This window comes from Moschus berezovskii, chromosome X (genome assembly GCF_049115385.1).
Source record: "Moschus berezovskii isolate FMDL1 chromosome X, NW_MosBer_1.0, whole genome shotgun sequence".
Lineage (NCBI taxonomy): Eukaryota > Metazoa > Chordata > Mammalia > Artiodactyla > Moschidae > Moschus > Moschus berezovskii.
Window position 1 is genome coordinate 148,190,789 of NC_142488.1, and position 22,008 is coordinate 148,212,796.

The following is a 22,008-nucleotide window of genomic DNA, read 5'->3' on the forward strand; positions in this document are numbered from 1 at the left end:
GAAAGTACTAACTGACAAAGTCAGTTTATGTAACATTTAATACTACAGAAGATAAACCTATATACTACCTAGAAATGCAATGGAAATAACTTTGTACTTAAGATCAGAAAACATGAGCTCTCTTGAATTCCAGTCGGGAAGATCCCCTGGAGATGGAAACGGTAACCCACTCCAGTATTCTTGCCTGGAGAATCCCATGGATGGAGAAGCCCGGAAGGCTACAGTCCACAGGATCGCATAGAGTCGGACACGACTGAGTGACAGAACGGAACGGAACGGAACTGCTTACTAGCAGAGCAATTTGGGTCAAGCCATTTAATACATCTGATGCTCAAGTGCCTCATCAGTAGAACAGGAGATAAAATACACACTTATCAGGACTACTATACTAACCAATTAAAATCACTGATGAGAATATGCTGGTTAAATGCTGTACAGTATTCAGTTCAGTTCAGTCGCTCAGTCGTGTCCGACTCTTTGCGACCCCATGAATCACAGCATACCAGGCCTCCCTGTCCATCACCAACTCCCGGAGTTCACTCAAACTCATGTCCATTGAGTCGGGGATGCCATCCAGCCATCTCATTCTCTGTCGTCCCCATCTCCTCCCACCCCCAATCCCTCCTAGCATCAGACTCTTTTCAAGTGAGTCAACTCGTCGCATGAGGTGGCCAAAGTATTGCAGTTTCAGCTTTAGCATCAGTCCTTCCAATGAACACCCAGGATTGATCTCCTTTAGAATGGACTGGTTGGATCTCCTTGCAGTCCAGGGGACTCTCAAGAGTCTTCTCCAGCACCACAGTTCAAAAGCATCAATTCTTCGGCGATCAGCTTTCTTCACAGTCCAACTCTCACATCCATACATGACCACGGGAAAAACCATAGCCTTGACTAGACGGACCTTTGTTGGCAAAGTAATGTCTCTTCTTTTTAATATGCTATCTAGGTTGGTCATAACTTTCCTCCCAAGGAGTAAGCGTCTTTTAATTTCATGGCTGCAATCACCATCTGCAGTGACTTTGGAGCCCCCAAAAATAAAGTCTGACACTGTTTCCACTGTTTCCCCAGCTATTTCCCATGAAGTGATGGGACCAGATGCCATGATCTTCATTTTCTGAATGTTGAGGTTACAGTATAGGGGAGTATTATTAACAACCAGTGTCTGAATTAAGCCTTAGGAATAATAGGTCAAAAGTAGATATCTTTAGATACCATCTTATTCAATGCTTTTACTGATCAGATTGGAAAATAGAGGTGACAGGGACAGCGATTGTGGGTAGGAGTGTATGTTTATCCAACTGCTTGATGGGAGAACTCAGACTAAAATCTAGTTCTCTTTACTCAAAGTTAGTGCTCTTTCAAGCGTACAATGAATAACTCTTACTTTGAGTGTCACCGGGCTTGAAAAAAATACAACTTTGAAGTTATCATATTTAACATGTAAGTGTCTCTAGAGATTAGAAATCTGGGCTTGAAATAAAGCACTATAAATGGTAATCTCCTTATTCAGGCCACAGAATATTCTGGAAAAACAAGGGTGACCATACCTGTCATATTATTTTACTGATATTCATGCTCTGGAAATTAACTTCTGCACATATCAGAAAACTAATGACTCACCTGATCAAGCTGATCCTTTCTGCCAGCTTCTCTGTGTGTTCCTGAGTAGTAGGGACATTTTCCACAAAAGCAATTCCATAGAGCAGAAAGTTCTGCAGAAAGTTCTTCAGTCCCTCTTTGGTTTCTAAGAAGGTCTGGAAATCTACAGCCGGAACTTGGGCTTGCTGGTAGATTTCAGCATTCCATAAGATTCTAGGCTGGATGACCTTCTGTTTCTGCCCTTCATAGCTGTTTTTCGCCAGCCAATCCAAATCATATCTAGTCACATGACCATCTGGCCCTTTATAGGAAAAAATAAAAAGTAATAAAAATAATAATTATATATCCTGCCAATAATTTACTGGTTAAGTATATTATTTTCAGCAACCAATTACCCAGTATGGTATTGTTTATGGGGTTTCCCAGGTAGCGCTAGTGGTAAAGAAACTGTCTGCCAGTGCAGGAGACATAAGAGACGCAGGTTCGATTCCTGGGTTGGGAAGATCCCCTTGAGGAGGGCACAGCAACCCACTCCAGTATTCTTGCCTGGAGAATCCCATGGACAGAGGAGTCTCATGGGCTACAGTCCATGGTGTTGCAAAGAGTCAGACACGATTGAAGTGACTTAGCACACATGCACATATGTATTGTTTATGAGACCAAATTCAAATGAATGCTTGGAATGTTCCTGAGACAGAAATATTTGTCAGTTAAGTTGTATAAATTAATAAGTGAATGAATGAACAAATAAATCTTCCTAGCAGGTAAATAAGTTTATGAACTATAGCTACATAGTAAAGGACTTCGATCTCCCTCTTATAAATGAATTAGGGCAGTTTGGTCTAATGATGTATCAATACAACATGATAATTTCGCCCACTGCTCCACAAAAAGTAAAAAAGCCAGCTCCTAAAATGTTTTAGAAAATATTCAGGATAAGCCAATAAGTAAGCAAAGGATACAGCAAGAGGAGTGAAGGGCTATCCTGACATTTTCTCTCTCCTTTTCTTTCTACCTCTCTGTTTCTCTCTTTCAAATTTCTACACCATGATAGTAAAAGTATCATAAAGAATTTGGAAAGTATAAAAAAGTATGATGAAATGAAAAGGTCAGATATACTTATTCAATTATCTAGATGAAACCACTATTCATAGCTTGCAATCATTCCTTCTAGTTTTTTGTATGCATACTTTTACTTTACATAACATATTGTGAAAATATGTATCAGTTTGCACCCTGCCTTTGTCACTTAAATTTTAAGAATAATTTTATCATTAAAAAACTAAGCCTTCAAAAATTAATTTCTATATTTTCAGAATATGGACTACCAAGATTTACCTAACCAGTCTGTTCTCCTGGGGCATGTAGTTGTATTTTTGGAAAGTTTCCCTATTATTTAATAGTGATCATCCTTGTCCATTTTTCTGATAATTTTCTTAAAATAAACACATAGAAGGTAGAATTGTTAAATCCAAAGACACAAAATTTTAAGAGTCTTGATACATATAACCAGATTACTTTCTAGAAAGTCTACCGATTTTCATCCCCTCCAACAATATATGCATATATGCGTACCCATCAAAATTGAGTATTCTTATTTTTTAAACATTTTTTTTTCTAATTTGGTAAATAAAACTCATCTTATTATAATAAATTCAAGTTATTTAACACGAAGAAGAACATTTGTTAGACATCGGTATTTTTTACATGCAAGGGTTACCAAACTGAGGCAGTAGCCTAACCTGCCCAGAATTGTTTTTGTAACATCTGCTTTGTAGTATGTATTTTCTATAGCTGTTTCTACCCTACTACCAAAGAACTGAATCTTTGTGACAGAGACAGTGTACTCAACAAAGATTAAAAATCTTGACTATCTGGCCCTTAACAGAAATTTTCCTGACTTGTGGTTTAATGATTGCTCACTTCTTTCTCACATTTTTCTATTGGAACACTAATAGGACTACACACACACACACACACACACACACACACACACACACACACAGATATATAATCATATATTTTACAAATATTTTGCAGGGTCAGTCTTTTTTTAAAAAAAAAAAACTTTCTATGGTATGCTTTATTTCTTTTTTTAAAACCTGTTATAATCCAGTTAAGGTGTATTACAGTTAAAGGATACAGATTGAAATCAACAAAGGGAAAAGGTACATAGGGTAGAGTTCCGAAAAAAACAGGCACAAGTTTCTAGGTGTCCTCTTCTAGTATCAGTTCAGTTTTTCAGTCGTGTCCGACTCTTTGCAACCCCATGGACTGCAGCACGCCAGGCTTCCACGTCCATCATCAACTACTTCCCTGGTGGTTCAGACGGTAAAGCGTCTGCCTGCAGTGTGGGAGACCTGGGTTCGATCCCTGGGTTGGGAAGATCCCCTGGAGAAGGAAATGGCAACCCACTCCAGTACTTTTGCCTGGAAAATTCCATGGACTGAGGAGCCTGGTGGGCTACAGTCCATGGGGTCGCAAAGGGTCGGACATGACTGAGCGACTTCATTTCACCAACTACAGGAGCTTACTCAAACTCATGTCCATTGAGTCGGTGATGCCACCCAACCATCTCATCCTCTGTTGTCCCCTTCTCCTCCTGCCATCAATCTTTCGAGCATCAAGGTCTTTTCCACTAAGTTGGTTCTTTGCATCAGGTGGCCAAAGTATTGGAGTTTAAGCTTCAGCATCAATCCTTCGAATGAATATTCAGGAATGATTTCCTTTAGGACTGAATGGTTGGATCTCCTTGCAGTCAAAGGGACACTCAAGAGTCTACTCCAACACCACAGATCAAAAACATTAATTCTTTGGTGCTAGGCTTTATTAATAGTCCAACTCTCACATTCATAAATGACTACTGGAAAAACCATAGCTTTGTCTAGATGAACCTTTTTATTTTTTAATATAAATCTATTTATTTTAGTTGGAGGGTAATACTTTAAAATATTGTAGTGTTTTTGTCATGCATTGACATGAATCTGCCACGGATGTACATGTGCTTACCATCCTGAACACCCCTCCCCCCGCCCTTATCCCATCCCTCTGGGTCATCCCAGTGCAGGAGCCCCAAGCCCCCTGTCTCATGCATCGAACCTGGACTGGTGATCCATTTCACATATGATATACATGTTTCAATGCCATTCTCCCAAATCATCCCACCCTCGCGCTCTCGCACAGAGTCCAAAAGACTGTTCTATACATCTGTGTCTCTTTTGCTGTCTCTCATAGAGGGTTATTGTTACCATCTTTCTAAATTCCATATATATATGTGTTAGTATACTGTATTGGTGTCTTTCTTTCTGACTTACTTCACTCTGTAAAATAGGCTCCAGTTTCATCCACCTCATTAGAAATGAATCAAATGTATTCTTTTTAATGGCTGAGTAATATTCCATTGGGTATATGTACCACGGCTTTCTTATCCATTCATCTGCTGATGGACATGTAGGTTGCTTCCATGTCCTGGCTATTATGAACAGTGTTGTGATGAACATTGGGGCACATGTGTCTCTTTCAATTCTGGTTTCTTTGGTGTGTATACCCAGCAGTGGGATTGCTGGGTCATATGGCAGTTTTATTTCCAGTTTTTAAGGAATCTCCACACTGTTCTCCATAGTGGCTGTACTAGTTTGCATTTCCACCAACAGTGTAATAGGGATCTCTTTTCTCCACATCCTCTCCAGCATTTATTGCTTGTAGACTTTTGGATAGCAGCCATTCTGACTTGTGTGAAATGGTAGCTTATTGTGGTTTTGATTTGCATTCCTCTGATTATGAGTGATCTTTTTTTTGTACAGTTCTTCTGTGTATTCCTGTCACCTCTTCTTAATATCTTCTGCTTCTGTTAGGTCCATACCATTTCTGTCCTTTATCGAGCCCATCTTTGCATGAAATGTTCCCTTGGAATCTCTAATTTTCTTGAAGAGGTCTCTTGTTTTTCCTATTCTGTTGTTTTCCTCTATTTCTTTGCATTGATCACTGAGGAAGGCTTTCTTATCTCTCCTTGCTATTCTTTGGAACTCTGCATTCAGATGCTTATATCTTTCCTTTTCTCCTTTGCTTTTCACCTCTCTTCTTTTCACAGCTATTTGTAAGGCCTCCTCAGACAGCCATTTCGCTCTTTTGCATTTCTTTTCCATGGGGATGGTCTTGCTCCCTGTCTCCTGTACAATGTCACGAACCTCCGTCCAGAGTTCATCAGGCACTCTATCAATCAGATCTAGTCCCTTAAATCTATTTCTCACTTCCACTGTATAATCATAAGGGATTTGATTTAGGTCATACCTGAATGGTCTAGTGGTTTTCCCTACTTTCTTCAATTTAAGTCTGAACATTCAGAAAACAAAGATCATGGCATCTGGTCCCATCACTTCATGGGAAATAGATGGAAAAACAGTGGAAACAGTGTCAGACTTTATTTTTTGGGGCTCCAAAATCACTGCAGATGCTGACTGCAGCCATGAAATTAAAAGACGCTTGCTCCTTGGAAGGAAAGTTATGACCAACCTTGATAGTATATGAAAAAGCAGAGACATTACTTTGCCAACCAAGGTCCGTCTAGTCAAGGCAATGGTTTTTCCCGTGGTCATGTATGGATGTGAGAGTTGGACTGTGAAGAAGGCTGATCGCCGAAGAATCGATGCTTTTGAACTGTGGTGTTGGAGAAGACTCTTGAGAGTCCCTTATACTGCAAGGAGATCCAACCAGTCCATTCTAAAGGAGATCAACCCTGGATGTTCATTGGAGGGACTGATGCTAAAGCTGAAACTGCAATACTTTGGCCACCTCATGCGACGAGTTGACTCACTGGAAAAGACTCTGATGCTGGGAAAGGTTGGGGGCGGGAGGAGAAGGGGACGACGGAGAATGAGATGGCTGGATGGCATCACCGACTCTGTGGACATGAGTTTGAGTGTACTCCGGGGGTGGGTGATGGACAGGGAGGCCTGGCGTGCTGTGATTCATGGGGTCGCGGAGAGTCGGACACGACTGAGCGACTGAGCTGAACTGAACTGAACTGATTATGAGTGATGCTGAGCATCTTTTCATTTGTTTATTAGCCACCTGCATGTCTTCTCTGGAGAAATGTCTGTTTAGTTCTTTGGCCCATTTTTTTTTATTGGGTCGCTTAATTTTCTGGAATTGAGCTGCAGGAGTTGCTTGCATATTTTTGAGATTAATTCTTTGTCAGTTGCTTCGTTTGCTATTCTGAAGGCTTTTTCACCGTGCTTATAGTTTCCTTCGTTGTGCAAAAGCTATTAAGTTTAATTAGGTCCCATTTGCTTATTTTTGTTTTTATTTCCATTACTCTGGGAGGTGGGTCATAGAAGATCCTGCTGTGATTTATGTCGGAGACTGTTTTGCCTATGTTTTCCTCTAGGAGTTTTATAGTTTTTGGCCTTACATTTAGATCTTTAATCCAGTTTGAGTTTATTTTTGTGTATGGTGTTAGAAAGTGTTCTAGTTTCATTCTTTTACAAGTGGTTGACCAATTTTCCCAGCACCACTTGTTAAAGAGATTGTCTTTTCTCCATTGAATATTCTTGCCTCCTTTGTCTAATATAAGGTGTCCATAGGTACGTGGATTTATTTCTGGACTTTCTATTTTGTTCCATTGATCTATATTTCTGTCTTTGTGCCAGTACCATACTGTGTTGATGACTACGGCTTTGTAGTAGAGCCTGAAGTCAGGCAGGTTGATTCCTCCAGTTCCATTCTTATTTCCAAGATTGCTTTGGCTATTCGAGGTTTTCTGTATTTCCATACAAATTGTGGACTTATTTGTTCTAGTTCTGTGAAAAATACTGTTGGTAGCTTGATAGGGATTACATTGAATCTATAGGTTGCTTTGGCTCGTATACTCATTTACACTATATTGATTCTTCCGATCCATGAACATGGTATATTTCTGCATCTATTTGTGCCTTCTTTGAAGTCTTTCATCAGTGTTTTATAGCTTCCTATATATAGGTCTTTTATTTCTTTAGGTCGATAAAGTATTCCTAAGTATTTAAATATTTTTGTTGCAATGGTGAATGGAATTGTTTCCTTAATTTCTCTTTCTGTTTTCTCATTGTTAGTGTATAGGAATGCAAGGGATTCCTGTGTGTTGATTTTATATTCTGCAACTGTATTATATTCATTGATTAGCTCTAGCAATTTTCTGGTGGAGTCTTTAGGGTGAGGATCAAGTCATCTGCAAACAGTGAGAGTTGTACTTCTTTCCCTCTGGATTCCTTTTATGTCTCTTTTTGCTCTGATTGTTGTGACCAAAACTTCCAAAACTATGTTGAATAGTAGTGGTGAGAGTGGGCACCTTTGTCTCGTTCCTGACTTTAGGGGAAATGCTTTCAATTTTTCACCATTGTGGATAATGTTTGCTGTGGGTTTGTCATATATAGTTTTTATTATATTGATCTATGTTCTTTCTATTCCTGCTTTCTGGAGGGTTTTTATCATAAATGGATGTTGAATTGTGTCAAAGGCTTTCTCTGCATGTATTGAGATAATCATATGGTTTTTATCTTTCAATTTGTTAATGTGGTGTATTATGTTGATTGATTTGCAGGCAGATATTGAAGAATCCTTGCATCCCTGGGATAAAGCCCACTTGGTCATGATGTACGATCCTTTTAATATGTTGTTGGATTCTGTTTGCTAGAATTTTGTCAAGGATTTTTGCATCTATGTTCATCAGTGATATTGGCCTGTAGTTTTCTTTTTTCGTGGCATCTTTGTCTGGTTTTGGTATTAGGGTCATGCTGGCCTCATAGAATGAGATTGGAAGATTAACTTCCTTTGCAATTTTCTGGAAGAGTTTGAGTAGGATAGGTGTTAGCCCTTCTTTAAATTTTTGGTAGAATTCAGCTGTGAAGCCTCTGGTCCTGGACTTTTGTTTGCTGGAAGATTTCTGATTACAGTTTAAATTTCCGTGCTTGTGATGGGTCTGTTAATATTTTCCATTTCTTCTTGGTTCAGTTTTGGAAAGTTGTACTATTCTAAGAATTTGTACATTTCTTCCAAGTTGTCCATTTTATTGGCATATAGCTGCTGATAGTAGTCTCTTAAGGTCCTTCGTATTTCTGTGTTGTCTATTGTGATCTCTCCCTTTTCATTTCTAATTTTGTTGATTTGATTCTTCTCCCTTTGTTTCTTAATGAGTCTGGCTAGTGGTCTGTCAATTTTATTCATCTTCTCAAAGAACCAGCTTTTGGCTTTTTTGATTTTTGCTATGGTCTCTTTTGCTTATTTGCATTTATTTCTGCCCTAATTTTTAAGATTTCTTTCCTTCTACTAACCCAGGGTTTCTTCATTTCTTCCTTTTCTAGTTGCTTTAAGTATAGAGTTAGGTTATTTTTTTTGAATTTTTTCTTGGTTCTTGAGGTAAGCCTGTATAGCTATGAACCGTCCCCTTAGCACTGCTTTTACATGTCCCACAGGTTTTGGGTTGTTGTGTTTTCATTTTCATTTATTTCTATGCATATTTTGATTTCTTTTTTGATTTCTGCTGTGATTTGTTGGTTATTCAGCAGCGTATTGTTCAGTCTGCATGTGTTGGAATTTTTAATAGTTTTTCTCCTGTAATTGACATCTAATCTTACTGCATTTGGTCAGAAAAGATGCTTGGAATGATTTCAACTTTTTTGAATTTACCAAGGCTAGATTTATGGCCCAGGATGTGATCTATCCTGGAGAAGATTCCATGTGCACTTGAGAAAAAGGTGAAACTCATTGTTTTGGGGTGAAATGTCCTGTAGATATCAATTAGGTCTAACTGGTCTATTGTATCATTTAAAGTCTGTGTTTCCTTGTTAATTTTCTGTTTAGTTGATCTATGCATAGGTGTGAGTGGCATCGTAAAGTCTCCCACTATTATTGTGTTTTTGTTAATTTCTCCTTTCATACTTGTTAGCATTTGCCTTACATGTTGTGGTGCTCCTATGTTGGGTGTATATATATTTTAATTGTTATATGTTCTTCTTGGATTGATCCTTTGATCATTATGTAGGGTCCTTCTTTGTCTCTTTTCATGGCCTTTATTTTTAAGTCTATTTTATCTGAAATGAGTATTGCTACTCCTGCTTTCTTTTGGTCTCTATTTGCGTGGAATATCTTTTTCCAGCCCTTCACTTTCAGTGTGTATGTGTCCTTTGTTTTGAGGTGGGTCTCTTGTAGACAACATATATAGGGGTCTTGTTTTTGTATCCAGTCATCCAGTCTTTGTCTTTTGGTTGGGGCATTCAACCCATTTACATTTAAGACAATTATTGATAAGTATGATCCCGTTGCCATTTACTTTGTTGTTTGGGGTTCGAGTTTATAAACCCTTTCTGTGTTTCCTGTCTAGAGAAGATCCTTTAGCATTTGTTGGAGAGCTGGTTTGGTGGTGCTGAATTCTCTCAGCTTTTGTTTGTCTGTAAAGCTTTTGATTTCTCCTTCATATTTGAATGAGATCCTTGCTGGGTACAGTAATCTGGGTTGTAGGTTTTTCTCTTTCATCACTTGAAGTATGTCCTGCCATTCCCTTCTGGCCTGAAGAGTTTCTATTGAGAGATCAGCTGTTATCCTTATGTGAATCCCCTTGTGTGTTACTTGTTGTTTTTCCCTTGCTGCTTTTAATATTTGTTCTTTGTGTTTGATCGGCGGCGCAGACGCAACGCGAGAGACGCCGGCCCCGGCGGCGCAGACGCGACGCGAGAGACGCCGGCCCCGGCGCAACGAACCACGCAAAGAGGCGCGGCTGTGAGGAGCTACCCCACGCCTGAGGCCAGGGCCGGCGGCCGAGAGGAGCTACCCCACGTCCAACAGGCGGTGGCTGCGCGGGTGCAGGAGGGCCGAGAGGAGCTACTCCGCGTTCAAGGTCAGGAGGGGCGGCCTTGAGGAGATACCCCTCGTCCAAGGTAAGGTACAGGGGCTGCACTTTGCTGGAGCGGCTGTGAAGAGATTTTCCACGACCAAGGTAAGAGAAACCCAAATAAGACGGTAGGTATTGCTAGGGGGCACCAGAGGGCAGACACACTGAAATCATAATCACAGGAAAATAGTCGATCTGATCACATGGACCACAGCCGAATGTGGTCCACTGGAGAAGGGAATGGCAAACCACTTCAGTATACTTGCCTTGAGAACCCCATGAACAGTAACAAGGGGCAAAATGATAGGATACTGAATGAGGAATTCCCCAGGTCGGTAGGTGCCCAGTATGCTACTGGAGCTCAGTGGAGAAATAACTATAGAAGGAATAAAGGGATGGAGCAAAAGCAAAACCAATACCCAGCTGTGGATGTGACCAGTGATAGAAGCAAGGTCCGGTGCTGTAAAGAGCAATATTGCATAGGAACCTGGAATGTTAGTTCCATGAATCAAGGAAAATTGGAAGTGGTCAAACAGGAGATGGCAAGAGTGAATGTCGACATTCTAGGAATCAGTGAATTAAAATGGACTGGAATGGGTGAATTTAACTCGGATGACCATTATATCTACTACTGTGGGCAGGAATCCCTTCGAAGAAATGGAGTAGCCATCATGGTCAACAAAAGAGTCTGAAATGCAGTACTTGGATGCAATCTTAAAAATGACAGGATGATTTCTGTTCGTTTCCAAGGCAAACCATTCAATATTACAATAATCCAGGCCCCAACCAGTAATGCTGAAGAAGCTGAATTAATCGGTTCTATGAAGAGCTACAAGACCTTTTAGAACTAACACCCATAAAAGATGTCCTTTTCATTATATGGAACTGGAATGCAAAAGTAGGAAGTCAAGAAACACCTGGAGTAACTGGCAAATTTGGCCTTGGAGCACGGAATGAAGCAGGGCAAAGGCTAATAGAGTTTTGCCAAGAGAATGCACTGGTCATAGCAAACACCCTCTTCCAACAACAGAAGAGAAGACTCTACACATGGACATCACCAGATGGTCAACACCGAAATCAGATTGATTATATTCTTTGCAACCAAAGATGGAGAAGCTGTATAGAGTTAGCGGAAACAAGACCAGGAGCTGACTGTGGCTCAGATCATGAACTCCTTATTGCGAAGTTCAGACTTAAATTGAAGAAAGTAGGGAAAACCATTAGACCATTCAGATATGACCTCAATCAAATCCCTTATGATTATACAGTGGAAGTGAGAAATAGATTTAAGGGACTAGATCTGATTGATAGGGTGCCTGATGAACTCTGGACGGAGGTTCGTGACATTGTACAGGAGACAGGGACCAAGACCATCCCCATGGAAAAGAAATGCAAAAGAGCGAAATGGCTGTCTGAGGAGGCCTTACAAATAGCTGTGAAAAGAAGAGAGGCGAAAAGCAAAGGAGAAAAGGAAAGATATAAGCATCTGAATGCAGAGTTCCAAAGAATAGCAAGGAGAGATAAGAAGGACTTCCTCAGTGATCAATGCAAAGAAATAGAGGAAAACAACAGAACAGGAAAAACAAGAGACCTCTTCAAGAAAATTAGAGATTCCAAGGGAACATTTCATGCAAAGATGGGCTCGATAAAGGACAGAAATGGTATGGACCTAACAGAAGCAGAAGATATTAAGAAGAGGTGGCAAGAATACACAGAAGAACTGTACAAAAAAGATCTTCACGACCAAGATAGTCACGATAACGTGATCACTGACCTAGAGCCAGACATCTTGGAATGTGAAGTCAAGTGGGCCTTAGAAAGCATCACTACTAACAAAGCTAGTGGAGGTGATGGAATTCCAGTTGAGCTATTTCAAGTCTTGAAAGATGATGCTGTGAAAGTGCTGCACTCAATATGCCAGCGGATTTGGAAAACTCAGCAGTGGCCACAGGACTGGAAGAGGTCAGTCTTCATTCCAATCCCAAAGAAAGGCAATGCCAAAGAATGCTCAAACTACCGGACAATTGCCCTCATCTCACACGCTAGTAAAGTCATGCTCAAAATTCTCCAAGCCAGGCTTCAGCAATATATGAACCGTGAACTTCCAGATGTTCAAGCAGGTTTTAGAAAAGGCAGAGGCACCAGAGATCAAATTGCCAACATCCGCTGGATCATGGAGAAAGCAAGAGAGTTTCAGAAAAACATCTATTTCTGCTTCATTGACTATGCCAAAGCCTTTGACTGTGTGGATCACCATAAACTGTGGAACATTCTGAAAGAGATGGGAATCCCAGACCACCTGACCTGCCTCTTGAGAAACCTGTATGCAGGTCAGGAAGCAACAGTTAGAACTGGACATGGAACAAGAGACTAGTTCCAAATAGGAAAAGGTGTACGTCAAGGTTGTATATTGTCACCTTGCTTATTTAACTTATATGCAGAGTACATCATGAGGAACGCTGGGCTGGAAGAAGCACAAGCTGGAATCAAGATTGCTGGGAGAAATATCAATAACCTCAGATATGCAGATGACACTACCCTTATGGCAGAAAGTGAAGAGGAACTCAAAAGCCTCTTGATGAAGGTGAAGGAGGAGAGTGAAAAGGTTGGTTTGAAGCTCAACATTCAGAAAACAAAGATCATGGCATCTGGTCCCATCACTTCATGGGAAATATATGGAAAAACAGTGGAAACAGTGTCAGACTTTGTTTTTTTGGGCTCCAAAATCACTGCAGATGCTGATTGCAGCCATGAAATTAAAAGACGCTTGCTCCTTGGAAGGAAAGTTATGACCAACCTTGATAGTATATGAAAAAGCAGAGACATTACTTTGCCAACCAAGGTCCGTCTAGTCAAGGCAATGGTTTTTCCCGTGGTCATGTATGGATGTGAGAGTTGGACTGTGAAGAAGGCTGATCGCTGAAGAATCGATGCTTTTGAACTGTGGTGTTGGAGAAGACTCTTGAGAGTCCCTTATACTGCAAGGAGATCCAACCAGTCCATTCTAAAGGAGATCAATCCTCGATGTTCATTGGAGGGACTGATGCTAAAGCTGAAACTGCAATACTTTGGCCACCTCATGCGACGAGTTGACTCACTGGAAAAGACTCTGATGCTGGGAAAGGTTGGGGGCGCGAGGAGAAGGGGACGACAGAGAATGAGATGGCTGGATGGCATCACCGACTCTGTGGACATGAGTTTGAGTGTACTCCGGGAGTTGGTGATGGACAGGGAGGCCTGGCGTGCTGTGATTCATGGGGTTGCAGAGAGTCGGACACGACTGAGCGACTGAACTGAACTGAACTGAACTGAATGTGATTAATGTGCGTCTTGGGGTGTTTTGCCTTGGGTTTATCCTGTTTGGGACTCTGGGTTTCTTGGACTTGGGTGACCATTTTTGGCAAGTTTTCAACTATTATCTCAAGTATTTTCTCATGGTTTTTCTTTTTGTCTTCTTCTTCTGGGACTTCTATGATTCAAACGTTGGGGCGTTTAACATTGTCCCAGAGGTCTCTGAGGTTGTCCTCGTTTCTTTTAATTCTTTTTTCTTTTCTCCTCTCTGCTTCATTTATTTCTATCTTCTACCTGGTTTATCCTATCTTCTGCCTCTGTTATTCTACTATTGGTTCCCTCCAGAATGTTTTTTATCTCATCTATTGCATTATTCATTGTATATTGACTCTTTTTTATTCCTTTTAGATCTTTGTTAAGCCTTTCTTCCATCTTCTCGATCCTTGTCTCCAGGCTATTTATTTGTAACTCAAAATTGTTTTCAAGATTTTGGATCATTTTCACTATCATTATTTGGAATTCTTTATCAGGTAGATTCCCTATCTCTTCCTCTTTTGTTTGGGTTGCTGGGCATTTATACTGTTCCTTTATTTGGTGAGTATTTCTCTGCTGTTTCATCTTGTTTATATTGCTGTGTTTGGGGTTCAGTTCAGTTCAGTTCAGTTCAGTCGCTCAGTCGTGTCTGACTCTTTGCGACCCCATGAATCACAGCACGCCAGGCCTCCCTATCCATCAACAACTCCCGGAGTTCACTCAAACTCATGTCCATCGAGTCGGTGATGCCATCCAGCCATCTCATTCTCTCTCGTCCCTGTCTCCTCCCGCCCCAAATCCCTCCCAGCATCAGACTCTTTTCCAGCGAGTCAACTCGTCGCATGAGGTGGCCAAAGTATTGGAGTTTCAGCCTTAGCATCAGTCCTTCCAATGAACACCCAGGATTGGTCTCCTTTAGAATGGACTGGTTGGATCTCCTTGCAGGCCAAGGGACTCTCAAGAGTCTTCTCCAGCACCAAAATTCAAAAGCATCAATTCTTTGGCGATCAGCTTTCTTCACAGTCCAACTCTCACATCCATACATGACCACGGGAAAAGCCAAAGCCTTGACTAGACGGACCTTTTTTGGCAAAGTAGTCTCTGCTTTTTAATATGCTATCTAGGTTGGTCATAACTTTCCTTCCAAGGAGTGTCTTTTAATTTCATGGCTGCAATCAGCATCTGCAGTGATTTTGAAGCCCAAGAAAATAAGCACTGTTTCCACTGTTTCCCCATCTATTTCCCATGAAGTGATGGGACCAGATGCCATGATCTTCGTTTTCTGAATGTTGAGCTTCAAGTCAAACTTTTCACTCTCCTCTTTCACTGTCATCAAGAGGTCTTTGAGTTCCTCTTCACTTTCTGCCATAAGGGTGGTGTCATCTGCATATTTGAGGTTATTGATATTTCTCCTGGCAATCTTGATTCCAGGTTATGCTTCTTCCAGCCCAGTGTTCCTCATGATGTACTCTGCATATAAGTTAAATAAGCAGGGTGACAATATACAGCCTTGACGTACTCCTTTTCCTATTTGGAACCAGTCTGTTTTTCCATGTCCAGTTCTAACTGTTGCTTCCTGACCTGCATACAGGTTTCTCAAGAGGCAGGTCAGGTGGTCTTGGATTCCCATCTCTTTCAGAATGTTCCACAGTTTATTGTGATCCACACAGCCAAAGGCTTTGGCATAGTCAATGAAGCAGAAATAGATGTTTTTATGGAACTCTCTTGCTTTCTCCATGATCCAGCGGATGTTGGCAATTTGATCTCTGCTGCCTTTGCCTTTTCTAAAACCTGCTTGAACATCTGGAATTTCACAGTTCAGACACGAGAGACGCCGGCTCTGGCGGTGTTTGGGGTTACCTTTCTGTATTCTGACAGTTTATGGTTCCTCTTTATTGTGGCGGTTCCTTGCTTTGGGTGGGGTTGGACTGGTGGCTTGTCAAGGTTTCTTGGTTAGGGAAGCTTGTGTCAGTGTTCTGGTGGGTGGAGCTGGATATCTTCTCTCTGGAGTGCAATGAGTGTCCAGTAGTGAGTTTTGAGATGTCAGTGGGTTTGGTGTGACTTTGGGCAGTCTGTTTATTGAAGCTCTGGGCTATGTTCCTGTGTTGCTGGAGAATTTGAGTGATATGTCGTGCTCTGGAACTCATTGGCCCTTGGGTGGTGCTTGGTTTCAGTGTAGGTATGGAGGCTTTTGATGAGCTCTTATTGATTAATGTTCCCTTGGAGTCAGGAGTTCTCTGGTGTTCTCAGGTTTTGGACTTAAGCCTCCTGCCTCTGGTTTTCAGTCTTATTCTTAAAGTGGCCTCAAGCCTTCTCCATCTATACAGCAGCGATGATAAAACATCTAGGTTAATGATGAAAAGTTTCTCCACAGTGAGGGACACCCAGAGAGGTTCACAGAGTTATATGGAGAAGAGAAGAGGGAGGGAGATAGAGGTGACCAGGAGGAGAAGAGGGGGAATCAAAAGGGACGAGAGCAAGCTAGCCAGTCATCACTTCCCTATATGTTCACCATGTGGACCCCTCAGAGATGTTCACGGAGTTACACAGAGAAGAGAATAGGAAGGAGACAGAGGTGGCCAGGAGAATAAAAGGGGGAATCAAAAGGAGAGAGACAGATCCAGCCAGTAATGAGTTCCCTCAGTGTTCTCCACAGCCTGGAACACACAAAGAGATTCACAGATTTGGGTAAAGAAGAGAAGGGAGAGGGAGAAAATACAGGAGACCTGCTTGAGAAAAAGGAGAATCAAAAGGGGGAGAGAGCAATCAAGCCACTAATCTCACTCCAAAGTAAAAATGGGTACTGAAGCTTGGGTTCTTACAGGTACAAGATAACAAACACCAAAAAGCAAAGATTAAAAATCTAGAGTAGAGGTTAGGTTCTCAAAAATACAATATTAAAAAACAAAACAAAGTCACAAAAATGATAAAATATATATATATGAAGTTTGCTTTAAAAATAGGGTCTTTTTTTGGCAAAACTTTGGCCACCTCATGCGAAGAGTTGACTCATTGGAAAAGACTCTGATGCTGGGAGGGATTGGGGGCAGGAGGAGAAGGCGATGACAGAGGATGAGATGACTGGATGGCATCACCGACTCCATGGACATGAGGTTGAGCGAACTCCAGGAGTTCGTGATGGACAGGGAGGCCTGGCATGCTATGATTCATGGGGTTGCAAACAGTTGGACATGACTGAGCGACTGAACTGAAATGAACTGATCTGAATGGTAGGTTATAAAAATGAAAATTAATAGATGGCAGCCCACCAGGCTTCCCCGTCCCTGGGATTCTCCAGGCAAGAACACTGGTGTGGGTTGCCATTTCCTTCTCCAATATGTGAAAGTGAAAAGTGAAAGTGAAGTCGCTCAGTTGTGTCCAACTAGTAGCGACCCCATGGACTGTAGCCCACCAGTCTCCTCTGTCAATGGGATTTTCTAGGCAAGAGTACTGGAGTATCTTGCATTGCCTTCTCCAAAAGTAGTAATAGAGGAGTTAAATATAAAGAAAAAAATTTAATTAAAAAATAATAGTAAAAATATATCTAGGATTTTCTCTGGAGCTGTTGTGGATAGTGTGGGATCAGTTCATTTTCAGATAGTTCCTTGATCCGGCTTATACTTCTCAAGATCTATAGGCTTCTTCCTATGTAGTCAGTGCTAACTACAGCGTTTTAATCTATTGCACTTCCAAAGCAGTTTCCTCTGTTTATTTTAGCTTCTTCTGTTTGGTGGTCTCTCAGTGTCTGATTTCTGCCCTGACACAGGTAGGTGGTGGTGGTCACTTTTTAGGCTCACTTGTTCAGTCGTGCTGTGGGGAGTGAGGAACACTACAAACAAATATCACTGGCATGTGTGGGGAGTGCTCGCAGTGTTTCAGCCGCACTGGGTTTGCCCCCGCTCACAGCGTGTGTGCTTTCATGGTCTACACTTCTCAGGCTTTAGGGTGCTCTGCCGGGAACTGTCTGAGGTGGGCCCTGGGTTATGTGCAATTCCCAGGTCTAAGCCACTCAGGTTCAGGTTCTTGGGTACTCCACAAAGGTGCAGACTTGGCTGGGCCTGCGTTTTATGCCCTTGCCATGTCCGAGCAGCTCAGGTGACCAGGTGCTTGGTGAAGCGCAGTCACACCCAGTTGTTGGAGGGTGCTTCTTATCACCTCCCCCATCCCAGTCGCTCGATTTTCTGAGTGTAAAATGGGCGCACCTTCTCAGGTGTGCCGTGTGTCTCTTCTGCTGAGCTGATCTCTGGCTGCGACCCTCCTGGTGGATGTCGACCATCCAGGATCCCAAGATGTCTTGGTTAGCAATAAAGCCTGCTTGCAGTTTGGTAGAGGATGCCTCTCTGGGGCCGTGATTGTCCCCTTCCAGCTCTGGCTGCTTTTGCCTGCCTGTCTCCTGCAGGGAATGCGCCGGTCCACAGCCAGCTAGTTCTGCTCATTCCTTTGCTCTGTGAACTGGCCTGGCAGTGTCTTGAGTGAGTGAAGTCCCTCAGTCGTGTCCAACTCTTTGCGATCCCATAGACTGTAGCCCACCAGGCTCCTCCAACCATGGGATTCTCCAGGCAAGAATACTGGAGTGGGTTGCCATTTTAGGTTAGGGCTTTTCGCAGGATAGCAAAAAAGTGTGGATTGCTATCTCAAGTTAGCTCCCTTAGATTGCCCTCGGGGCATTCAGGCCTGGCCCTTACCAGAAGCCTGCAGCCTGTGCCTCCCTGTCCAGCCCCCACTTACTAGTGGTGGATGCGAGTGTCTGGGCTGCTTCTCTGCTGGGAGTTGCCATTAGGCACGTAATCTGTGGGTTTTATTTATTTATTTATTTTTCCTCCCGGTTATGTTGCCCTCTGAGATTCCAAGACTCGCCATTGACCTGCCGGTGAGAGTGTTTCCTGGTTTTTGGAAACTTCTCTCTTTTTAAAGACTCCCTTCCCAGGATGGATCTCCGTCCCAACCTCTTTTGCCTCTCTTTTTATCTTTTATATTTTGTCCTACTTCCTTTTGAAGACAATGGGCTGCCTTTCTGGGTGCCTGATGTCTTCCACCAGCATTCAGAAGTTGTTTTGTGGAATTGGCTCAGCGTTCAAATGTTCTTTCAATGAATTTGTGGGGGAGAAAGTGGTCTCCCCGTCCTATTCCTCTGCCATCTTGGGACCGCCCCCCAGATGAACCTTTGTTGGCAAAGTAATGTCTCTTCTTTTCAATATGATGTCTAGGTTGGTCATAGCTTTTCTTCCAAGGAGCAGGCGTCTTTTAATTTCATGGCTGCAATCACCATCTGCAGTGATTTTGGATTTCCCCAAAATAATGTCTCTCACTGTTTCCATTGTTTCCCCATCTATTTGCCATGAAGTGATGGGACCAGATGTCATGATCTTGGTTTTCTGAATGTTGAGTTTTAAGCCAACTTTTTCACTCTCCTCTTCACTTTCATCCTGAGGCTCTTTAGTTCTTTTTTGCTTTCTTCCATAAGGGTGGTGTCATCCGCATATCTGAGGTTATTGATATTTCTCCCAGCAATCTTGATTCTAGCTTGTGCTTCCTCCAGCCCAGCGTTTCTCATGATGTATCCTGCATATAAGTTAAATAAGCAGGGTGACAATATACAGCCTTGACGTACTCCCTTCCCTATTGGGAACCAGTCTGTTCTTCCATGTCCAGTTCTAACTGTTGCTTCTTGAACCTGGTCTGGTATTCCCATCTCTTGAAGAATTTTTGACAGTTTGTGGTGATCCACACAGTCAAAGGCTTTAGTATAGTCAATGAAGCAGAAGTAGATGTTTTTCTGGAACTCTCTTGCTTTTTCGATGATGCAACGGATGCTGGCAATTTGAGCTCTGGATCCCTGCCTTTTCTAAATCCAGCTTGAACATCTGGAAGTTCACAGTTGATATACTGTTGAAGCCTGGCTTGGATAATTTTGAGCATTACTTTGCTAGTGTGTGAGATGAGTGCAATCGTGCAGTAGTTTGAACATTCTTAGCATTCCCTTTCTTTGGGATTGGAATGAAAACTGACCTTTTCCAGTCCTGTGGCTGCTGCTGAGTTTTCCAAATTTGTTGGCATATTGAGTACAGCACTTTAACAGCATCATCTTCCAGTATACTTGCTGGAAAATTTAAGTGTTATCTATGGTATATTTTCTTTTCATTGTAGAAAAATCAGTAATAAAATATAGTCAAATAAATATTTCTTCTTCCAATGCTTTTTTTATATTTTGAAATACAGTTTCACAGAAAGTCGGAAAGAAATATATAAAAGAGGTCTCATGCACCCTTCCCTGAGCCTTCTCCAATGTTTAACATCTTGTACAATCACAGGACAATATCAAAACCTAGAAAGTGGTACTGACAGAATCCACAGAGCTCATTCAGATCTTGCGAGCTATATATATAATTATTTCTGTGTGTGTGTGGGCGCTCTATGCAGTGTTATTACATGTGAAGCTTTATGTAACCACTATTATAGTCAAAATACTCAAGTGTGCCATTACCACAAGACTCCTTCATGTTAACTCTTTAAAGCCACACTATTCCTCCTCTCATCTTGGCAACTGCTAATCTTTTCACTATCTCTATAATTCTGTTATCTCATGAATGTTACATAAATGGAATCATGCAGTTACATTTTTCCTTCACTGTAATTCCTTTTTGCTTTCCCCAAGTTATCATACATATCAATCTTTCATTCTTTTTTATTACTGAATAGTTTTTCATTATGTGGATGATTTGTTTAACACCTCACACATTGGAGGATATTAAGGTAGTTTTCAGTTCTTGGCTGTTACAAATAAGGCTGCTGTGAACATTAAAGTACACATTTTTGTGTGAACATAAGTTTTCATTTCTCTGGAATAAATGCCTATCAATTCAATTGCTGGGTTGTATCGTACTTGCTTCCCAGGAGGCTTGCCAGGTGGTTTAGTGGTAAAGAATCCGCCTGCCAATGCAGGAGACCCAAGTTCAATCCCTGGGTCGAGAAGATCCCCTGGAATAGGAAATGGCAACCACTCCAGTATTCTTGCCTGAGAAATTCTATGGACAGAGGAGCCTGGCAAGCTACAGTCCATGGGGTCATAAAGAGTCAGACACACATGGTTACTTGCATGTTTAGTCCTTTTTTTCAAAAGAAATGGACAAACTGTTTTCCAGAGTGTGTGCGTGAAAATTGTTCAGTCGTGTCCAACTCTTTGTGACACCATGGACTATACAGTCCATGGAATTCTCCAGGCCAGAATACTGGAGTGGGTAGCCGTGTCCTTCTCCAGGGGATCTTCCCATCCCAGGGATCGAACCCAGGTCTACTGCATTGAAGGCAGATTCCTTACCAACTGAGCCACCAGGGAAGCCTAAAGTAGCCAAACCATTTTATACTCTTACCAGCAGTGTATAACTGATAGAATTTTTCTTTTTCCAAATCTTTTACAGCATTTTGTGTTATCACGATTTTTTTTTTACTTTAGTCATTCTGCTAGGTATATAGTGAAATTTTACTGTGCTAATAACTTTTATTTCTCTAATGGCTTATATTGCTGAACATATTTGCAAATGTTTATCTGTCATTTGTACATCCTGTTCAGTGAAACCTCTGTGCATGTCTTTTATTTATTGTCTAATTGGATTGTTTTTCTTATATTGAGTTTTGAAAGTTATTTATTTCTAGTGCCAGTCAGTACCTAGTTCAAGGTCCTGAAGATGTTCTCCTATATTCTTCTCTAGAAGTTTTGCAGTTTTATTTTTACATTTAAGTCCATGATCTATTTTGAGTTAATTTTTGTATAACGTGTGAAACTTTGAAGTTTCTTTTTTCTTTTTTTTTACTTTTGCCAATGAGTGTCCAATTATCTCAGCATCATTAGTTAAAAAGATTATCCTCCTTCATTGACTGGCTCTTGCACCTTTGTCAAAGATCAGTTGACTATATTTTTGTGATTCTATTTCTCAGTTTCTTTTTCTGTTCTGTTGGTCTACATATCTATCCCTCCATGAAAACCATAAATATATAGTTTTATTTCTTCCATTCTAATATATATGAATTTTATTTCTTTTCTTGCCTTATTGTAATGACTAGAAGTTCCAGAACTGCGTTAAATAAGAATGAAAGTGAAATGTGTTCAGTCTCACCATTATGGATGATGTTAGTTGAAAAGATGCTAAATATCTCTAATCATCAGGGAAATGCAAATCAGAGATACCACCTCAAACCTGTCAGAATGGCTATTATCAAAAAAGACA

At 41.3% G+C, this 22,008-nt stretch overlaps 1 protein-coding gene across 2 annotated transcripts in view; it reads right to left on the bottom strand.

Moving 5' to 3' along the window:
* Positions 1-22,008, bottom strand: part of TMLHE (trimethyllysine hydroxylase, epsilon) — an 88,788-nt gene that overhangs the window by 34,051 nt on the left and 32,729 nt on the right. For both annotated transcript variants that reach the window (XM_055438310.2, XM_055438309.2), the window contains exon 4: positions 1,621-1,900. In XM_055438310.2, the coding sequence (XP_055294285.1) occupies positions 1,621-1,900 (280 nt within the window). The remainder of the gene's footprint in view (positions 1-1,620; positions 1,901-22,008) is intronic.